This window comes from Papio anubis, chromosome 4, assembly GCF_008728515.1.
Source record: "Papio anubis isolate 15944 chromosome 4, Panubis1.0, whole genome shotgun sequence".
Classification (NCBI taxonomy): domain Eukaryota; kingdom Metazoa; phylum Chordata; class Mammalia; order Primates; family Cercopithecidae; genus Papio; species Papio anubis.
In genome coordinates, this window is record NC_044979.1 from 135,525,912 (window position 1) to 135,548,452 (window position 22,541).

General features: G+C 51.6%; 1 protein-coding gene across 6 annotated transcripts in view; it reads right to left on the minus strand.

The window, feature by feature from the left end:
- The window catches only part of CLIP2 (CAP-Gly domain containing linker protein 2), a 112,174-nt gene that overhangs the window by 42,973 nt on the left and 46,660 nt on the right, over positions 1–22,541 (minus strand). For all 6 annotated transcript variants that reach the window (XM_031665468.1, XM_031665473.1, XM_031665469.1 and 3 more), the window contains 5 exons: positions 19,925–20,481; positions 5,729–5,853; positions 3,128–3,341; positions 2,272–2,469; positions 621–724 (listed from right to left, as the gene is read on the minus strand). In XM_031665468.1, coding sequence (XP_031521328.1) covers positions 621–724; positions 2,272–2,469; positions 3,128–3,341; positions 5,729–5,853; positions 19,925–20,481 — 1,198 coding nt within the window. The remainder of the gene's footprint in view (positions 1–620; positions 725–2,271; positions 2,470–3,127; positions 3,342–5,728; positions 5,854–19,924; positions 20,482–22,541) is intronic.

The following is a 22,541-nucleotide window of genomic DNA, read 5'->3' on the forward strand; positions in this document are numbered from 1 at the left end:
TCTGCTGGAGAGTGCAGGAACAGTGAACTCTATGCAATGAACAAATGTGGTGTTCCAAGGCCGGGCGCGACAGTTCGTGCCTGCACTTTGGGAGGCCGAGGAGGGTGGATAGCCTGAGGTCAGGAGTTCGAGACCAGCCTGGCCAACGTGCCCAAACCCCATCTCTACAACAAATACAAAAATGAACCAGGTGTGGTCGGGGATGCCTGTGGTCCCAGCTACCCAGGAGGCTGAGGTGGGAGGATCACTTGAACCCGGGAGTTCAAGCCTGCAGTGAGCTGTGATTGTGGCTCTATACTCCAGCCTGGTGAGACCCTGTTTCAAAAAAAGTTTAAATATGTGGTATCCCTCTGTGCCTGGCACCGTGCTGGGTGCTTTACTCCAGTTGTATGAAGAGTTCTCCCAACGGCCTGCAGAAGACAGGACCAGTACCTCACTTTACAGATGGGAAGACTGAGGCCCAAGAGCTCATGTCACCAGTCCAGGGTGACACAGCCAGGTGGTGGCAGGGGCAGGACTGGAACCTGGGTCTGTAGTTCCCAAACCTGCCCTCTTCCTCATCCTCCTTAAGGGGGATCAGGGAGAATGTCCTCCCAGGGTGAGGGTGGGCCAGCGCGTACCTCCTCTCCTCCTCCAGCTGGTTGGACAGGTCCACTTTCTCCTTCCGCACGCTCTCCACCAGCAACCGGGCTCGCTGCAGCTTCTCCTCAGCTTCTGCAACATACTGAGCCCCCGAGGAAGGCCAAAATGGGGTCAGCATGCTCTGGGGTGTGGGGCCCAGGTTGAGGGTGTAGTGGGAGAGAGGCAAGGAGCCGGGCCTGGAACCCCCAGTCACCCCGACTTCCCTGCTGGCACCTGCCGGGCATGCACAGTGGGCCTAGGTGTGAAGGAAGGGACCCAGCAGGAAAAAGAGAGGCAGAGGCAAGACCCTCAGGCCCACCTGCCCTCAGTACCTGCCACCCACCCTCAACCCACAAGAGCCTAAGACCTGTTATCTTGCAAACCTGTTGTCTTGTCTGTGCCTCATCAAAGCACAGCCATGACCTTGGCCTTATTAATCCTGGCATCCAAGGAGGGGCAAGCCAGACCCCAGATGGGGACAGAGGCCCAGGAGAGAGCTCTCCCACGGGAGACAAACATCAGAGAAAAAACCAGACACAAGACAGCGGCAACCCCAAGGCCTGGGGCAGTGAGTCACTTCCCTGAAATACAACCCTAGAATCTGCTCAAAAGAATAATCTGAAATATAGACAGTCGTACATTAAAAAATATATTTACTGCAGTGGTATGTAGAAAGAGTGAAAAACTGGCTGAGTGCGGTGGCTCACGCCTGTAATCCCAGTATTTTGGGAGGCCGAGGTGGGCAGATCACTTGAGGCCAGGAGTTCGAGATCAGCCTGGCCAACATGGTGAAACCCCGTCTCTACTAAAAATACAAAAATTAGATTAGCTGGGCCCGGTGGCACACACCTGTAGTCCCAGTTACATAAGGAGGCTGAGGCAGGAGAATTGCTTGAATCCAGGAGGCGGAGGGTGCAGTGAGCCAAGATCGCGTTACTGCACTCCAGCCTGGGCGACAGAGTGAGACTTTGTCTCAAAAAAAGTGAAAAATTGGAAATAATCTAAACAGCCCCCATCAGATGTCATTAAGGACAAAGCCTGTGATAGATGGCAATGCAGACATCAAGATGGGGAAGAGGCGGGACACGTGGCTCATGCCTGTAAAAATTGCATTGCTTTGCAAGACCAAGGTAGGAGAGTCACTTGAGGTCAGGAGTTTCAGACAAGACTGGGCAACATAGCAAGACCCCATCTCCACAGAAAAATACAAAACTTAGCTGGGCATGGTGGCATTTGCCTGTAATCCCAGCTACTCAAGAAGCTGAGGCAGGAGAATCGCTTGAACCGAGGAGGTGGGGGTTGCAGGGAGCTGAGACTGCACCACTACACACCAGCCTGGGCGACACAGCGAGACTCCGTCAAAAAAAAAAAAGAAAGAAAAAAAGAAAATAAATAATAAAAAAGCAAGATATACAAGCTTGTAGCCAGATTCTGAAAGTAGGTGTACGTTTCCTTATACATAGGCAGAAAAGACTGGAAGGAAATTCACCAGGTCACTGAGGCTTATCTGTGGAAAGCAGGGGATAGGTACTGCTTGTGTTATCTTCATATTTCTCTGCACCCACCCCATCCAGGGTCTCCGCTCTGAGTGGGTGAGACTCTATGAGACTGGCTGGAGAAGCTCCACCCCTAGCCCCACCTGCCACTCACCTGCTCATGCTGTGCCTTGAGCAGGGCGATCTCCTTCTCTACCTCGCAGATGTGGCTCGTGGCCTTGGCCACCTCGGCCCGTTCCAGGTCTCGTTCCGCCAGCAGCTGCTCAATGTGCTGCTGCTTCTCCTTCAGTGCCTCCTGCAAGGCTGTGGTGCCCGAGATCTTGCGGGCGTAGCGTGAAGAGGTCTCCGTGAGCTGCAGGAAGGTGTGCGTGCAGGTGGGTCTCAGGGATCTGAAGCACTGTGGGGCAGGCTCGCTCTGTCCAGCCTAACCTACAGCAACGCAGCAGGTGGGGGGCCCAAGTGCCTTGACTCCCAGGGTCCTGCTCTTCCTCTGCCAGTACTCTGACATCCTGGACCCTGCAGACTCACCCAGCGGGAAATCCTGATGTTTGAGATTCAGGAAATTCCCCATCTCAGAAGAGTCAGCTCCTGATAGCCAGAGCCTCTGACTTCCTCACTTTGGCCACTTTTTCCCAGGACAAGAGGAACCTCCAAACCTAGACTGGGTTTGGACAGAATGCCCTCTGCCCATAGCCACCGAGCAGCTTCCTCTTTTCCCTTCATCTAGGGTTCGATGCCAACCTTTCTGAACCCCTTGCCCTGCATCTGTATAACCCTCCTTAACTTCCAGAGAAAAGCTTAGGCTTCCAATAAATCAGTTATATAAAAATGACAATAAACATAAATGGCTCAATTTTCCCTATTAAAAGATATGCACTTTCTACTTTGTTCAAAAATCCCAAACTGGAACTAGAGTAAGTCAGGAGCAGATCAGAACACCTGGATCTCTGTACATCCTCACCCCTCCCAAACACACACCAGAGAATCCCCTTCTGCAGCCCCACCCTCACCAGGCCACTGCGGCTGGGCCGACCCCCCACGGAGGAGGCCACAGAGCTGACGGAGCTGATGGAGGAACTGCTGGGACTGTGGGTCAGTGCTGACACACCCATGGCCATACGCTTGGTCTTCTTGGCCTTGGCTGGGCTGGTAGATGGGAAGCCGATACGGATCACCTTGTGGATGGGCGCGAAGAGACCAAACTTGGGTGGGCACTGGAAGTACCTGTGGAAGCAGGAGAGACCCACACTGCTGTCACGGCCCCAAAGCCTGGAGCCTCCCCTGCCTCTTCTGCCTCTTCAGAGCCCAGCAGAAAAAGAGAAAGACACCTCCTTGGGGTCCATGTGGAAAGACACTCCAAGGTGGAAATCTTCCAGGTGGATAGATAGGACTCTAAGAAAAAGGATAGAGGTGAGTAGGGTCTGAGAGTCTCTGCAGCTGTGAACAGCCAATGAGGATACTCTTGGAAGTAGGAAATAATTACTGGGACCCACTTTGTGCCAGTCTTTTTAAATGAATGCTCATCTCCATTCCCCAAAGTTATCTACATTCACAAATTAGAAAATTTAGGTTCAGAGAGGTTAAATAACTTGCCCACAGTCACACAGCTGGTTACATAGCAAAGCTGAGACTGGTCCTCCAGTCTGCTGGGTTCTAAAGCCCACTAAGCTTGGCTCCCACGACTGTTCAGAGACCCCAGCCACAGCTACAGCCCCACTCTCAGGCTACCCTCAGACCACTCCCAGAATGAAGGAATCCCATCAGCTCTCTGCCCACAAAGTCCCTGTATGGAGAAGCAAAAGCTTGAAAGAGAAACCTTGGGGTGGCGTGGGGACTGCTGTCCAATCCACCCCTGAATTCTGAAAGCAAAAGTGAGTCAAGAGAAACATTCATCTTGCAAACAGGAAGGCAAAGCATTGTTATGGAACCCCGATTCCCGTCTTCTCTCAAGACCTCTCTGGTCACGGATTCCACACTGGACCACGAGAATTGGGCCCAACCAGTGTTTTTCTTTCGTTCGAGACAGGGTCTGGCTCTGTCACCCAGGCTGGAGTGCAGCGGTGCAATCATAGCTCACTGCAGCCTCAGCCTCCTGGGTTCATGCAATCCTCCCACCTCAGCCTCCCAGGTAGCTGAAACCACACGCGTGTGCCACCATGCCCAGTTAATTTTTGTATCTTTTGTAGAGATGGGATTTTGCTATGTTGTCCAGGCTAGTCTTTAACTGCTGGCTTCAAGTGATCCAGCCTCAGCCTCCCAAAGTGCTGGGATTACAGACGTGAGTCACCATGCCTGGCCCCCATTCAGCTTCTGATTCACCTTAAAACTGCCACCTTATCCTGCCTTTTCCCACCTCCAGGTGTTTGTTCATTCTGTGCTCTCAGCCCCTACCGAGCATAATCCCTCTCAAGCCTCTTCCAAAAGGAAACCCTACCTTCTTTCAAGGCCTGGCCCAAGCCTGGCTCTTCCCCTGTGCCATGGTGACCACTCTGCTCAGAGCAGTCACAGCCTCATCTCAACCACAGAATCCAGTCCAGGGACTGCACAGGGACTCAGGTAGCCTCACCTTAGTCCACACCTGTGACAGACATGGTCCACTTACCACATCACTCCTCCACCCACCATGAGCCCAGACACAGCCTCAGATCCTCCTAACCCAGCAACGCCAGCAGTCAACTCCTTTTCATCAGAGATGGTATGAGACCTGGAACCCATCTGTGAGGCCTGCCTTTGGCCATATAGCGCTGGGCACTGTTTGATTATTTCATGTGTCATTCAGGGGACCCCAATGCCAGATGGCAGGGACTGCTGCCTCGCCCTTTTTTTTTCTTTTTTTTTGACAGTCTTGCTCTGTTGCCCAGGCTGGAATGCAACGGCGTGATCTCAGCTCACTGCAACCTCCGCCTCCCAGGTTCCAGTAATTCTCATGCCTCAGCCTCCCAAGTAGCTGGGACTACAGGTGCACACCACCATGCCATGCCTGGCTAATTTTTTTGAGACAGAGTCTCGCTCTGTCACCCAGGCTGGAGTGCAGTGGTGTGATCGTGGCTTACTGCAACCTACTCCTCCCCCATTCAAGCAATTCTCATGCCTCAGCCACCCAAGTAGCTGGGATTACAGGTGTGTGCCACCACACCCAGCTAATTTTTTGTATTTTTAGTAGAGACAGGGTTTCACCATGTTGGCCAGGCTGGTCTCGAACACCTGATCTCAAGTGATCCACCTGCCTCGGCCTCCCAAAGGGCTAGGATTACAGGCATGACCCACCGTGCCTGGCCTCCCTCTCCTTTTTGAGGGCTCCCACCCCACTTAGCCATGAGTGACACGAAGAAGAGAACACGGGGACAGATACTCTTGGCGCTTGCCTGTGACTGTGCGACCTTGAACAATGACCTCTCTGGCCTCCATACTCTCATCTGTAAAATGGGATGATAATCCCACTATCCAGCTTAGTGGGCTGTTGGGAAAGAGGGAAGGGGAAAGGACTTATATTATGGTGTCTGACACTACATGCTGGACACTAGCTTCCTCCAATGTCCCATCTCCATCCCTTGCACCCACTCTGGGGAGAGGAACCCCCTCCCATGCTCCCCAGAAGAAGCCCACCATACCTGGTGCCCGCCACCGCCCCATCATTCTTCCCAAGAGGCTCGTCCAGCTCCACGCCACACCACTCGCCCTTGGCAAAGTCTGTCTCCCCCACGTACCGCACCACGCCAGTCTTCGTCCCGCCGACCTGTCAGCACACAGGGAGACTCAGGTCTAGAGGATGCAGTGGCACAGGCAGAGACGGCAGGGGCAACCAGCCCAGGCTTATCCCATCCATCCCTTCCAGCATGCAGAGGACACAGGAGCCAGGAATGGGGAGGGAGAGACACCCAAGGATGATTGAGAGGGAGACAGGTTAACCAGTGCCTCCCAGGGTTGACCCAGGCAAGAGCATAGGCTTTGAAGACAGACACACACACCTGCATTCAAACTCTATCACTTAGAAGCTGTGTGTGCCTAGGCAGGTTACCTAACCTCTCTAAGCCTCAGCATCTTCATCTGTAAAAGGGTTTTCAGGGCTGGCCGTGGTGGCTCACGCCTGTAATCCCAGCACTTTGGGAGGCCAAGGTGGGCAGATCACCTGAGGTCAGGAGTTCAAGACCAGCCTGGCCAACAGGGTGAAACCCTGTCTCTACTAAAAATACAAAAATTAGCCAGGACTGGTGGTGGGCACCTATAATCCCAGCTACTTGGGAGGCTGAGGCAGGAGAATCGCTTGAACCTGGGTGGCAGAGGTTGTGGTGAGCCGAGACTGCGCCAGTGCACTCCACCTGGGCAACAGAGTGAGACTCTGCCTCAAAAAAAAAAAAAATAATAAAATAAAATAAAAAGGTTTTCATGAGAATTAAGCACTATATATACGGTGTCTAGCATATACTAGAGTTTCAATAAATGGTAACCCTAAAAGTAGTTTCTCTTTTTCTTTCCTTCTTTTTTTTTGAGATAGGATCTTGCTCTGTTGCTCAGGCTGGAGTGCAGTGGTACAATTATAGCTCACTGCAGCCTCAAACTTTTGGGCTTAAGCAATCCTCCCACCTCAGCCTCCTGAGTAGCTGGGACTATAAGTGTGTGCCACCATACCCAGCTAAAATTTTAAAAATTTTTTTGTAGACACAGGATCTTCCTATGTTGCCCAGGCTGGTCTCAAATTCCTGGCCTCAAGCGATCCTCCTGCCTCAGCCTCCAGAGTAGCTGGGACAATAGGTATGTGCCACTATACCCAACTAAGTTTAAAAAATTTTTTTGTAGACACAGGGTCTTAATATGTTGCCCGAACTGGTCTCAAACTTCAGGCTTCAAGCAATCCTCCTGCCTCAGCCTCCCAAATGGCTAAAAGGCTGGGATTTATAGGTGTGAATCACCACACCAGGTCCATATCTAAATTTTTTTTTTTTTGAGACAGCATTGATTCTCCTGCCTCGGCCTCCTGAGTAGCTGGGACTACAGGTGCGCGCCACCACGCCCAGCTGATTGTTGTATTCCATATCTAAATTTTGATCTGACTCCAGGTTTGCAGTACTATGACGAAGTGGATAGTACTCATAGATGAGGATGATGTATTGCAGTTACTTTTCCTTTCCAGAAAAATTTTTTCCCTGTAAATAACTATCTTTGATGATTGTCTGCCTAGTGGTTTTTGTTTGTTTGTTTTTTAAGACAGAGTCTCACTCTGTCACCCAGGCTGGAGTGCAGTGGCACGATCCCGGCTCATTGCAACCTCCACCTCCCAGGTTCAAATGATTCTCCTGCCTCAGCCTCCTGATTAGCGGAGACTACAGGCATGCGCCACCATGCCCAGCTAATTTTTTAGTATATTAAGTAAAGATGGGGTTTCACCATGTTGGCCAGGCTGGTCTCAAACTCCTGACCTCAAGTGATTCACCTGCCTTGGCCTCCCAAAGTGCTGGGATTACAGGCGTGAGCCACCGCACCTGGCCTGTCTGCCTAGTTTTAATAGTCTCAATGCTAATTCAACCCCAACTCTTTCAACAGTCTAAATCTCCTGCCAAGATGCTCAGAGGCATTGGGAATTCTATCAAGTTCTTTCTGAAGATGTCTCTCCCGGAGCCATGGGACCCACTCCGGGTTGGGCTGGCTGCTGGCCTCTCTGGAGTGTGGCCACTGGCCTGGAGTCTCCTGTCACTGTGACCCTGACAACCGCTTCACCTCTGTCCTGGGCTTGATCCTGTTTTCTGGATTTCCTGCCTCTTCTTTCTTAGTTTACTACTTATTTTATTTTGTTTATTTATTTTGAGATGGAGTCTCGCTCTGTTGCCCAGGCTGGAGCGCAATAGCGTGATCTCGGCTCACTGAAACCTCCGCCTCCCGGGTTCAAGCAATTCTCCAGCCTTAGCCTCCAGAGTAGCTGGGATTATAGGCATTTGTCACCATGCCCAGCTAGTTTTTGTATTTTTAGTAGAGACGGGGTTTCGCCATGTTGGCCAGGCTGGTCTTGCACTTCTGACCTTAGGTGATCTGCCCTCCTTGGCCTCCCAAAATGCTGGGATTAAGGTGTGAGCCACCACGTCCGGCCGGTTTCCTACTTATTTTAGTAGAGAATATCTTCCCACAGCTTTCTAAGAAAAGGTGCACGAGGAGGTACATTTTTGAGCTTTCTATGTCTGAAAATGTTTTATTCTTTATTCTTTTTTGTTTTTTTTGAGACTGGAATGCAGTGGCATGATCTCAGTTCACCACAACCTTGGCCTCCTGGGCAAGCGATCCTCCCACTTCAGCCTCCCATGTAGCTGGGACTACAGGCGCAGGCCACCATACCTGGCTTTTTTTTTTTTTTTTTTTTTTGTAGAGATGGGGTTTCTTCACGTTGCCCAGGCTGGTCTCAAACTCCTGGGCTCAAGCAATCCAGTTGCCTCAGCCTCCCAAAGTGCTTGTCTCAGATTACAGGCGTGAGCCACCGTGCCTGGCCAAAATATTTTATTCTATCTCATTCTTTTATTTTCTCCTTCTCTCCTTCCTTCCTTCCTCTCTCTCTCTCTCTCTCTCTTTCTTTCTTTCTTCTCCTTCCTCCCTCTCTCTCTCTTTCTTTTTTTGACAGGCTCTCTCTTTGTCACCCATGCTGGAGTGCAGTGGTGCAATCATGGCTCACTGCAACCTGGAACTCCTGGGTTCAAGTGATCCTCCCGCCTTGGCCTCCCAAGTACTTGGCATCCCAAGTGCTGAGATTAGAGCACACACCACAAGACCTAGCTAATTTTTAACATTTTCTGGTAGAGATGAGGTCTCACAATGTTGCCCAGCCTGGTCTTGAACTCTTGGCCTCAAACAATCTTCCTTCCTCAGCCTCCCAGAGTGCTGGAATTATAGGCATGACCCACTGTGCCTGGCTCACTCTTTTTTTTTTTTTTTTAATGGAGGTGTAAATTCACATAATGTAAAATTTACCTTTTTTTTTTTTTTTTTTTGAGATGGAGTCTTGCTCTGTCGCCCAGGCTGGAGTGCAGTGGCCGGATCTCAGCTCACTGCAAGCTCCGCCTCCCGGGTTTACGCCATTCTCCTGTCTCAACCTCCCGAGTAGCTAGGACTACAGGCGCCTGCCACCACGCCCGGCTAGTTTTTTGTATTTTTTTAGTAGAGACGGGGTTTCACCGTGTTAGCCAGGATAGTCTCGATCTCCTGACCTTGTGATCTGCCCGTCTCTGCCTCCCAAAGTGCTGGGATTACAGGCTTGAGCCACCACGCCCGGCCAATATTTACCATTTTAACCATCTTAAAACATACAGGGCCAAACATGGTGGCTCATGCCTGTAATCCTAGTGTTTTGGGAAGCTGGGGCAGGAGGATCACTTGAGGCCAGGACTTTGAGACCGGCCTGAGCAATATAGTGGGACTTCCATCTCTACAAAAAATAAAATAAAATACAACAATCAAAAATAAATATACAGGCCAGGAACAGTGGCTCAAACCTGTAATCCCAGCACTTTGGGAGGCCAAGGTGGATGGATCATCTGAGCTCAGAAATTTGAGACCAGCCTGGACAACATGGTGAAACCCCATCTCTACTCAAAATACAAAAATTAGCTGGGCTTGGTGGCGGGCGCCTATAATCCCAGCTACTCGGGAGGCAGAGACATGAGAATCGCTTGAACCTAGGAGGCGGAGGTTGCAGTGAGCTGAGATTGCGCCATTGCACTCTAGCCTGGGTGACAGAGCGAGACTCCATCTCAAAAAATAATAAAAATAAAAACATAATTCAGTAGCTTTGAGTATATTCACTACCATCACCACCGTCTAATATCAGAACCATCATCCCAAAGAGAAGCTCCATACCCAGGAGAAATCACTGTCTATTCCATCTTTCTGGCAGCCCCTGAAAACCCTTAGTCTATTTCTAGCCTGTCTCTACGGATTTGCCTGTTATGGACACTTCATAGAAATGGAATCACACAGCCGGGTGCAGTGGCTCATGCCTGTAATCCCAGCACTTTGGGAGGCCGACGCAGGTGGATCACTTGAGGTCAGGAGCTAGAGACCAGCATGGCTAACATGGGGAAACACCGTCTCTACTGAAAATACGAAAAATTAGCCGGGCGTGGTGGTGCACGCTTGTAATCCCAGGTACTCGGGAGGCTGAGACAGGAGAACCTGGGAGGCAGAGGTTGCAGTGAGCCGAGATCGTGCCACTGCACTCCAGCTTAGATGACCAAGTGAGACTTCGTCTAAAGAAAAAAAAAGAAAAGAAATAGAATCACACAATATGTGGCCATTTGTGTCTGGCTTTTTTCACTTAGCATCGTGTCTTCAAGGTCCAATCATATTGCAGCAGGCATCAGTACCCCATTCTCTTCATGGCCAAATCATATTCCATGGTATGGGCAGAACACATTGTGCTTGTCCATTCATCTGTTGATGGACAATGAGGGTTGTTTCTGCTTTTTGGCTATGATGAATAATGTGGCTACAAATATTCTTGTACAAGTTTTTTTTTTTATTTTTATTTTTTTGTACAGACGGAGTTTCACCATGTTGCTCAGGCTGGTCTCGAACTCCTGAGCTCAAGCGATCTGCCTGCCTTGGCCTCGCAAAGCACTGGGATTACGGGCATGAACCACTGCGCCTGACCTACTTACACAAGTTTTTGTGTGAACATGTGTTTTGAATTCTCTTGCTACCCTCATTCTTTTTTTAAGACACAGGGTCTCAATATGTTGCCTAGGCTGATCTCAAATTCCTGGGCTCAAGGGATCCTCCCATCTCAGCCTCCCAACACACTGGGATTACAGGCATGAGTCACGTCACCCAGCCACAAAGAGGTGCTTTGATGTGAGCCTTTTTCCATCCGCTGTCCGGGCTCCCTTTCAATCAAGAAACACCCTTATCAATCTGGGGAATTTTCTTGAATTAATTATTTGATTTTCTCCCCTCCTTTTTCGACATTCCCCTTTTCTGTAAACAGGTTCTCTAATGTTCTCTTTTGGCTCCTGTTCTTTTTTTTTTTTTGAGATGGAGTCACTCTGTTCCCTGGGCTGGAGTGCAGTGGCATGATCTCGACTCACTGTAATCTCTGCCTCCCAATTCTACTGCCTCAGCCTCCCGAGTAGCTGGGATTATAGGCGGCCGCCACCACACCCGGTTAATTTTTGTATTTTTAGTAGAGATGTGGTTTCACCATGTTGGCCAGGCTGGTCTCGAACTCCTGACCTTGTGATACACCCACCTTGGCCTCCCAAAGTGCTGGGATTACAGGTGTGAGCCCCCGCCCCCGGCCTGTTTCCTTTCTGTTCTAGTTCCTGAAATATTTTCTTAACTTTATCTTTTAACACTTCCGTGCAGTTTCTTATTTCTGTGATATTTTTCATTCCCCAGAGCTTTTTGTTCACTGAATATTTATACATACATGAATATTCATGAGCATGAATATTCATACTCACATATTCAGTGGCAGTTTTGCTCATATTTAATGGCTGTATCACCTTCTCTTATTTCTCAGAGGACCAGCTGTTTTCTCCAGAGAAGTTTCCTGTAATCTTCACTGTGGAGGGAGTAGCTGTGGCCGCCAGGGCTCGGGGAGCCACGTAGGGTTAGGGGGCACTTAGAATACACATGTTCGGCCGGGTGCAGTGACTCACGCCTGTAATCCTAACACTTTGGGTGGCTGAGGTGGGCAGATCATGAGGTCAGGAGATCGAGACCATCCTGGCTAACATGGTGAAACCCCATCTCTACTAAACATACAAAAAATTAGCCAGGCGTGGTGGGCGCCTGTAATCCCAGCTACTCGGGAGGCTGAGGCAGGAGAATGGTGTGAACCCGGGAGGTGGAGCTTGCAGTGAGTAGAAAGTGCGCCACTGCACTCCAGCCTGGGCGACAGAGCAAGACTCCGTCCCCCCCCCCCAAAAAAAAAAATTACACATGTTCACTTCATCCTCCTTTTTCAGCCCCTCCTGCCTGGGATCCTTCTACCCAATAATTCTCTGTGATCTTCTCAGGGGGACCAAGTGTCCATACCAGACATCAGCTAGAGGAACAGTTACCAGGCAACGCAGGGACAGGGACGGGGTGGGGGATCTAAGGTGTTTTTGTTTTTGTTTTTAGAGGTAGGGTCTCCTTCTGTCACCCAGGCTGGAGTGCAGTGCTGCATTCATGGCTCACTGCAGCCTCAAACTTCTGGGCTCAAACGGTCCTCCCTCCTCAGCCTCCTGAGTAGTTGGGACTGCAGGCATGCGATGCCACACCTGAATAATTTTATTTTTTATTTTTTTAGAGACAGGGTCTCACTCTGTTGCCCAGGCTGGTCTGGAACTGCTGGGGTCAAGCAATCCTCCCACTTCAGCCTCCCAAAGTGCTTGGATTACACGTGTGAGCCACTGTGCATGGCCAGTCTTCTTCTTCTTCTTCTTCTTTTTTTTTTTTTTTTTTGAGACAGTCTCACTCTGTTTCCCAGGCTGGAGGGCAGCAGTGTGATCTCAGTTCACTGCAACCTCTGCCTCCCGGGTTCAAGAGATTGTCCTGACTCAGCTACCCAAGGAGCTTGAATTACAGGCGCCCGCCACCACACCTGGCTAACTTTGGTATTTTTAGTAGAGATGGAGTTTCACCATGTTGGCCAAGCCAGTCTCGAACTCCTGGCCTCAAGTGATTAGCCCACCTTGGCCTCTCAATGTGCTGGGATTATAGGTGTGAGCCACTGTGCCCAGCTGAATCTAAAGACTTTTAAACCAATTCTGTTCCTGGCCCCAGTGGCAGCCTCATTTCTAGAGGCCAATATGTGGCCAGTTACTGAACATCCAGGGTTCCTGGATGGACACTGATTGCTTCTCCTCTTTCCCCGCCACTAGCTCTTTTTAAAAAAAGTTTCTCTTCATAGCTGGGTGTGGTGGCTCACACCTGTAATCCCAACACTTTGGGAGACCAAGGCAGGAGAATTACTTGAGTCCAGGAGTTCAAGACCAGCCTGGGCAACACAGCAAGATCCCCCTCTCTAAAAAAATTAAGAAACTAGCTGGGTGTGGTGGCACACGCTTGTAGTCCCAACTACTCAGGAGGCTGAGTTGGGAGGATCACTGGAACCCAGGAGTTTGAGGGTGCAGTGAGCTAGGATCATGCCACTGCACTCCAGCCTAGACAACACAGCAAGAAGCCATCTCAAAAGAAAAACCCCAAATATCTCTTCAGTGTTGTTCTAGTGCAAATTCAGGGGGATTGAAAATAAATGTGTATGTTTATTTACCATGTTTATCTGAACCTAATTCTTCCCCTCTCTCTCTCTTTCTTTTTTTCTTGAGACAGAGTCTCATTCTTATTGCCCAGGCTGGAGTACAATGGCAGGATCCCAGTTCATTGCAACCTCCGCCTCCTGGGTTCAAGCGATTCTCCTGCCTCAGCCTCCTGAGTAGCTGGGATTATAGGCACCCGCCACCACACCTGGCTAATTTTTGTACTTTTAGCAGAGACGGGGTTTCCCCATGTTGGCCAGGCTGGTCTCGAACCCCTGACCTCAGGTGATTGACCCACTTCAGCCTCCCAAAATGCTGGGATTATAGGTGTGAGTCACCATGCCTGGCCTATGACTTTCTAAAATGTTAATTTCATTTTACTGCTGGACTCACTGTAATACCAGCACTTTGGGAGGCTGAGGTGGGTGGATCACTTGAGGCCAGGAGTTCAAGACCATCCTGGCAACATGAAGAAACTCTGTCTCACTAAAAAATACAAAAATTAGCCAGGTGGGTGGTGCACGCTTGTAATCCTAACTACTTGGGAAGATGAGGCATGAGAATCGTTTGAACTTGGGAGGTAGAGGTTGCAGTGAGTCGAGATCGTGCCACTGCACTCCACTCTGGGCGACAGAGCGAGACTCTGTCTAAAAAAAAAAATTTTTAATAATAATTTACAAAAAATATTAAATAATAATTTAATAATTAACAATAAATAAAATGTTAATTTCTCTTGACACCCCAAGTATGCCTCAAGTGTGCCTAAGTAAATCCAGCTCCCCAATTAGAACTAGCTCCTGTCCCACCATCTCCTAGGGCCAACTACGTGCGCCTGGCACATGAAAGACAAGAATTCCAAATCTGACATTTCCATGAGACGGGCACTGTTACCACATTCATGGAAGAAGAGACTGAAGTTCAGAGTAGTCAGGGAGTGAAAGCCAGGTGGATCTCTTCTTACTACACTCTGTGGCCTTCTCAATCTCAGCTGGGCTTGATTCCAGACCGGACCCACCTTCCTTTGTCTCCTTCTTGGGTAGGGCTCTGGTGTCTCTGCCACTGAGGCCTGTCTGTGAGTCTAGGTTGGTTCTCTCTGGTCTCTGGCCTTCAGGTGGGGTTACTTTCTCAGCCCCTCCTCTCTGGCACCAGGTCTCTGCCACTCTGTCTACACAATGAGTCTTGGATCCTGCTTCTCTGTAATTCCAACCTGGAATGTCCTTTCTCTTCCCTAGCCTAAATCCTAAACTAGGCTGGGCTCGGTGGCTCATGCCTGTAATCCCAGCACTCTGGGAGGCTGAGGCAGGAGGATTGCTTGAGGCTGGGAATTTGAGGCCAGCCTGAGGAACATAGCGAGACCCCCATCTCTACAAAAAATTTAAAAAATTAAAAAATTAGGCAGGCATGGTGGTGCACGTCTGTAGTCCCAGATTCTCAGGAGGCTGAGGCAGGAGGATCACTTGAGCCTAAGAGTTTGAGGCTGCAGTGAGCTATGACTGCACCACTGCACTCCATCCTGGGTGACAGAGCGAGACCTTGTCTCAAAAAAAAAAGTGCTAGGCACAGTGTCTAGTGTGAGGTATGTACCTAGAAAGCAATGTGTCAACCATAGGATGCAATCTACTTGAAGATTGAGAAGTCAAGGTCAAGGTAGCCCAGCCCCCTTGCTGCTGCCAACCCTGCAGACAGGCCAGGTCTTAGCAGACACTTCTAGAGCAGTGGCAGTGTCCACCTCGTGCCCCTCTCTTGCACACCACACCCTGAGATGGTCAGAAGCTCCCACACCCTGCAGGGAGAGCAGGTACAGGGGGAATGCCAGGCAGGATCAAACTGGCCTCAAACCTGCTGCTCCCCAATCCAGCGAGCAATCTAGGCTGGTCGGTAACCCCCAGAGCCTCCACCACTTCCCGCCCCAGCAGGGTCACAGGCCCATGCCCAGGGCACTCCCACGATATTAGTCAGACTGTGCACAGCCATAGCTCCTTGCAGACTATGACGCATTCTCACATCCACCAGTTCTCTCTCTCCTTTTTTTTTTGAGACAGCATCTCACTCTGTTGCCCTGGCTGGAGTGCAGTGGTCTGATCATGGCTCACTGCAGGCTTGACTCCCTAAGCTCAAGTGATCCTCCCATCTCAGCCTCCCTAGTAGCTGGGAGCATACGCATGCACTGCCATGCCTGGCTTTTTTTTTTTTTTTTTTGTATTTTTAGTAGAGACAGGGTCTTGCTACATTGCCCAGGCTGGTTTCCAACTCCTGACCTTGACTGATCTGCCTGTCTTGGCCTCCCAAAGTGCTGAGATTACAGGCGTGAGCCACCGTGCCCGGCTGCCATCAGCTCCCTTAACGCTCCCCAAAAAAGCATAGAACAAAACAAGAGTGCTGGGCCATGGCCATTTTGCTGAACGGACACATGGCAAGTGAATCAATGAATGAATGAGGATGAGGCTCTATAAGTGACTTGTCCAATAACACAGACCCGGGCCTGATTTCTCTGCTGTGCCCACCCCCAGCAGGTGCCCTCAGACCCCAGAGATCCTGAAGGACAGGTCAGGGAGACTAAGCTGTTTGCCCGGGTCCTGTTGGCTGGGTTTGGCTTTCCTGGGAACCACAAGAGGAAGAGCAGAGTGACAGTCCCAAAACAAGTTCTTTGGACAGGATGGTGCAGGGGGCCAGGAGTCCAGCCTCCTTCCTGGGCACTGCTATTCCTGCTCCAGTCTGGTCTTTTTTTTTTTTTTTGAGATGGAGTCTTGCTGTGTTGCCCAGGCTGGAATGCAGTTGCACCCTCTCGGCTTACTGCAACCTCCACCTCTCAAGTTCAAGTGATTCTCCTGCCTCAACCTCCTGAGTAGCTAGGATTACAGGTGCCGGTCACCATGTATTTTTTAGTAGAGATGGGGTTTCCCCATGGTGCCCAGGCTGGTCTCAAACTCCTGACCTCAGGTGATCTGCCTACCTTGGTCTCCCAAAGTGCTGGGATTACAGGTGTGAGCCACCACGCCCGGCCCCTGCTCCACTCTTGCCCCCTCCGATCCCATCCCCACCAAGCAGCAGGTGCAATGTCCTTAACGCAGGAATCCGTCACGTGGCTGTAGCTTCCACGGCTACCTCGACTCTTATAGCAAACACCCAGCTCCATCCCGGACTCCTGGCCCTGTGGGGTCACCCAGGTCAGACTCTGGGGTGTGATCTTTCCCTGGCTTCCCCCACTGACCACTCAGCCTCCCTGCTCTTTTCAGTTTTTTTTTTTTTTTTTCTAGTCTCACTCTGTCACCCAGGCTGGAGTGCAATGGCACTATCTCGGCTCGCTGCAATCTCCACCTCCCAGGTTCAAGCGATTCTCCTGCCTCAGCCTCTCAAGTAGCTCAGGCTACAGGCACCCACCACCACATCCGGCTAATTTTTGTATTTTTAGTAGAGAGGGGGTTTCACCGTACTGGTGAGGATGGTCTCAAACTCCTGGCCTCAGGTGATCTACCTGCCTCGGCCTCCCAAAGTGCTGGGATTACAGGTGTGAACCACCGCGCCAGGCCTCTTCTCACAGTTTCTCTAGTCTCTCAGCCCACGGGTCTCTGCCTGGCATGATGTTCTGGCCCCACATCACTAGGCCGATGCCAGGCCATTCCCTAAGTTCTGCCCTCACACCATTCCTCGGGGCAACGTCCCCACCAGGCCAGGCTCTGAGAGCACCACGGCACACTTGGCAGACTCTATAAGGAGACACTAATATCCGTGGTCACTGGCCTCGTGGTCTGTCTCCTGTAAGCTGGAGATGGCTGGAGGACAGGGACCACATCTGGCCACGCTCACCACCAGGTCACCCAGGGGAAGTTCTGTCCAGGGGAACCAGGCTAGCAAAGGCGTGGTGCCAGGTGTGGTGGCATGGGCCTATAGTCCCAGCTTCTTGGGAGGCTGAGGCAGGAGGATTGCTTGAGACCAAGTTTGAGGCTGCCGTGAGCTATGACTGCACCACTGCACCCCATCCTGGGCAACAGAACAAGACCCTGTTTTAAAAAAAAAAAAAAAAAAAAAGCAGAGCCCTCACCCTGGCCAGGGCAGAGAGGGACACAGCTCAGTGGGCAGGCACTTGTCACTTGTCACTTCAGACAAGTTATTAAACTTTCCTGAGGCTGGGCACGGTGGCTCACTCCTGTAATCCCACCACTTTGGGAGGCTGAGATGGGCAGGTCAAGAGATCAAGACCATCCTGGCCAACATGGTGAAACCCCACCTCTACTAAAAATATAAACAATTAGCTGGGCATGGTGGCACGTGCCTGTAGTCCCAGCTACTCGCGAGGCTGAGGCAGGAGGATTGCTTGAACCTGGGAGGCAGAGGTTGCAGTGAGCCGAGATCGCGCCACTGCGCTCCAGCCTGGCGACAGAGCGAGACTAGAAAACAAAACAAAACAAAACAAAAAAACTTCCCTGAGCCTCAGTTTCCCCATCCATAAAGTAAGGATGATAAAACCACATCACAGCACTGGCTTGAGGATTCAACAGGGCCATGGGTGTAAACATCTCCTCTCATTCCCCTGCCCACAACCCCAAAGGCTCTTTCCAGAAACCTCCAGAAGAAACCTTTGCCAGGTTCTCAGAGCAGGGAGGGAGGACCCTAGCCAGTAATACTCTTTGGGGGTCCCTGCTCTGGGTCCCCAGACCCCCTACCCTTCTCCACCCGGCTTTGGAGCTCCAAGCCTGTGCTCCCCACCTTGGGTTGGAATGACTTCCCACCTTCCCCCAGGAAGCCTTGCAGAATGGACACAGGGACCCCTGCCCCACCGACAGCTCCTCATACCCCAGGCCCAGAAGGCCCCATCAGGGACTTCCTTGTACTCTGTGAGTCTCTTCCCAATGCTGTGGTCCCAGGCGTAGGGTTAGCCCAAGGCCACCACAGCCTGGTTGGATAGGAAAACACAGCCCTCTCCCGTCCACCTGACCACCACCAACCCAGGTCACTGCTGTATTCATACTCTAGAAGACTTGGGGGTCACTGACCCCTTTCCAACCTGGCCCTAACAGCTGGGACTAGTGGAGAAGAGGCGCCCCTGGCAGGAAGCTGTCAGCTCCAGCGACCCAATTCTCTCAACTTCAGCAACACTGATCACTCGGGTTGTAGCTGATAAGGTGTCTGCACCTCCTGGCCCTGGGCAAGGGGTTATTACCATTATTATTATTATTGTGTTTTTGAGACAGAGTCTCATTCTATCACCCAGGCTGGAGTGCAGTGGTGTGATCTCAGCTCACTGCAATCTCTCCCTCCTGGGTTCGAGTGATTCTCCCGCCTCAGCTTCCCAAGTAGCTGGGATTACAGGCATGGGCCACCATGCCCAGCTAATTTTTGCGTGTGCACTATAGGCACACGCCATCACAGCTGGCTAATGTTTGTATTTTTAGTAGAGGTGGTGTTTTGCCATGTTGGCTAGGCTGGTCTCAAAATCCTGACCTCAGGTGATCTGCCCGCCTTGGCCTCCCAAAGTGCTGGGATTACAGGTGTGAGCCACCATGCCTGGCCTTATTATTATCATTATTATTATTATTATTATTATTGAAACAGAGTCTGGCTCTGTCACCCAGGCTAGAGTGTAGTGGCACCACCTTGGCTCACTGCAACCTCTAACTCCCAGGATCAAGCCATCCTCCCACCACAGCCTCCTGAGTAGCTGGGAGTACAGGGCCATGCACCATGCCCGGCTAATTTTTTTTGTATTTTTTTGTAAAGACAGGGTCTCACTATGTTGCCTAGGCTGGTCTTGAACTACTGGGCTCAAGTGATCCTCCCACCTCAGCCTCCCAAAGTGCTAGGATTACAAGCATGAATCACTGTGCCTGGCCAGGACCAGGGGTCTTGAGAACATCCAGTTCCCAGCCTTTTCCAGTACATGCCTGGCACGTGCATGTGGATGAGTTGGATCAGTAGATAATATCAATAATGGCCAAAATGTATGTGGTACGTAGTATTAGGCACTGTCTAAAATGAGTGATACATTTTAATGCATCTCCAACTACGATTGAAATACGATTAAAATTCCCATTTTGGTGGGGCACGGTGGCTCACACCTGTAATCCCAGCACTTTGGGAGGCCAAGGCGGGTGGATCACCTGAGGTCGGGAGTTCGAGACCAGCGTGGTCAACATGGTGAAACCCCGTCTCTACTAAAATACAAAAATTAGCTGGGCATGGTGGCCCATGCCTGTAATCCCAGCTACTTGAGAGGCTGAGGCAGGAGAATCGCTTGAACCCGGGAGGTGGAGGTTGCAGCCGGCTGAAATCATGCCACTGCACTCCAGCCTGGATGACAAGAGCAAAACTCCATCACAAAAAAAAAAAAAAAAAAATCCCATTTTACCGATAGAAAGAGTGAGGCCCAGAAAGTTTAAGACACTTGCCCAGGGTCACACAGCAACAGTCTCCTGTCTTGTCACTCTGTATGGTCCTGATGAGGAATGGGTATCCCAGGCTGGACCCTGTCCGAGACCCCTTTGAGTCCCCACCCTGCCCAGCCCGGGGGGGCCAGCTCGGCCAAGTGAGGCGGAGCAGGGGAGGGAAGGGAGGCTGGGCCCAGAGCCCAGTACTGCCGGCACTCACCAGCACACGGTCTCCCAGGCGCAGGTCCTTGTCGCCCCGCTTCACAGAGCCGCTGTCGGAAAGATTGGAGCCCGACTCGTTGCCCGTCTTCACGGAGCTGTTGAGGACGCTCTCCCGCAGGGGGATGACGCGGCTGGTCAGCGGGGGTGTGGCCGTGCCCGAATGCAATGACAGGTTCTGGGCAGTCAGTGACTCCACGGAGTGGGCATCACTCCCCGAGCCCTCGGCCGTGGGCTGCCGGGTCAGCTTGGAGGGCCGCGTGAAGATACCCTGGAGGGCCGGGCACTCGAAGTAGCGCACGCCGCCCACTGCGCCATCGTTCTTGCCCACCGGCTCGTCCAGCACCACGCCGGCCCACTGGCCCGGTGCGAACTGCGTCTCGCCCAGGTACTGCACCACGCCTGGCTTCACGCCATTCACCCACACCCGCTCGCCCACCACAAAGTCCCCCAGGAAGTCATCCCCCACTTCCGCCGCCTTGGGGCCCGGCTTCTCGGGGGCAGCAGCTGCGGCCGGGGAGGAGGAGGGTCCGGATGACTGCTTGTGCAGCGGGGAGCCTGCAGAGAAGGAGAGGGAGAGGGAAAGAGGTGGCTGTTTGGGCTGGCGTGGAACTGGCCCCTGGGTGGCCCCAGGTGCACAGAGTCTAGGGTTGGGAGGTGGCTTATTTGTATTTTTGGGTAGAGACGGAGTTTCACCATGTCGGCCAGGCTGGTCTCAAACTCCTGACCTCAAGTAATCCGCCTGCCTTGGCTTCCCAAAGTGCTGGGATTATAGGCATGAGGCACCACACCTAACCCTTATTTATTTGTTTTTTGAGACAGGGTCTTGCTCTGTCACCTAGACTGGAGTGCATTGGCGAGATCATGGCTCACTGCAGCCTTGACTTCCTGGGCTCCAGCAATGCTCCCACCTCAGCCTCCTGAGTAGCTGAAATCACAGACACCTGCCACTACACTGGGCTAATTTTTGTATTTTTTGTAGAGATGAGGTCTTGCCATGGAAACCAAGGCAGGAATGGTTGGCTGTGTGGTCTTGGGCCGGTCCTCCTCAGGTCTCCCCCTACTCCTCCAGCCCTCCAGAGCATCCCCAGGAAAGTATGCCCTCAGAAGCAATGTTTCCAGGCTGGGCGCGGTGCCTCACGCCTGAAATCCCAGCACTTCGGGAGGCCGAGGCAGGCAGATCACCTGAGATCAGGAGTTCCAGACCAGCCTGACCAATATGGTGAAACCCCGTCTCTACTAAAAATAAAATAATTAGCCGGGTGTGGCCGGGCGCGGTAACTCAAGCCTGTAATCCCAGCACTTTGGGAGGCTGAGGCGGGCAGATCACGAGGTCAGGAGATCGAGACCATCATGGCTAACACGGTGAAACCCCGTCTCCACTAAAAAAAATACAAAAAAACTAGCCAAGCGAGGTGGCAGGCGCCTGTAGTCCCAGCTACTCGGGAGGCTGAGGCAGGAGAATGGCGGGAACCCGGGAGTTGGAGCTTGCAGTGAGCCGCGATCCGGCCACCGCACTCCAGCCTGGGCGACAGAGCTAGACTCCGTCTCAAAAAAAAAAAAAAAAAATTAGCCGCGTGTGGTGGCGGGCGCCTGTAATCCCAGCTACTCAGGAGGCTGAGGTGGGAGGATCACTTGAACCTGGGAGGTGGAGGTTGCAGTGAGCTGAAATCATACCACTTTACTCCAGCCTAGGGGAAAGAGAAAGACTTCATCTCAAAAACAAAAACAAAAACAAAAAAACAAAAGCAAAACAAACACAGAAGCAATGGCTTTCCACTTCTCAAGGGAACTGTAAGTCCCGGGCCAGGGATGAACCCATTCTCAAAGATTATAAGCCACCTCCCCGGCCAGGCACGGTGGCTCAAGCCTGTAATCCCAGCACTTTGGGAGGCCGAGACGGGTGGATCACGAGGTCAGGAGATCGAGACCATCCTGGCTAACACAGTGAAACCCCGTCTCTACTAAAAAATACAAAAAAACTAGCCGGGCGAGGTGGCGGGCGCCTGTAGTCCCAGCTACTTGGGAGGCTGAGGCAGGAGAATGGCCTGAACCCGGGAGGCGGAGCTTGCAGTGAGCTGAGATCCGGCCACTGCACTCCAGCCAGGGGGACAGAGTGAGACTCTGTCTCAAAAAAAAAAAAAAAAAAAGCCACCTCCCCACCAGGTGGGCTCAGGCCCTCAGCTGTTGACCTGAGACCCCCTGTGGCCCCATGTGTGACCCAGGTGTTGTGCAAGTGGTCCCCGAGACCCCCATCCTCGCCCTCAGACAGTTACAGGGCACACAAAAGGCTCCCAGCCTATTTTCTAATAGAGGGACACAGCCACAGACTTCTTGCATAAAGATGTCCCCTTCTGTCTCTCTTGGGACAGAAAAGAAAACCCTCCTGACTCTCTCCTGGGCGCCCCCCTCTCTCCCCTCCCCAAGCTGCAGCCCAGCCTAAGGCCTCAGGGTCCACAGACCCAGGAAGGTGGAAAGGTGGCTAGGTTTGGTGGCTCATGCCTGTAATCCCAGCATTTTGGGAGGCTGAGGCAGGTGTATCACCTGAAGTCAGGAGCTCAAGACCAGCCTGGCCAACATGGTGAAACTCCATCTCTATTGAAAATACAAAAAAATTA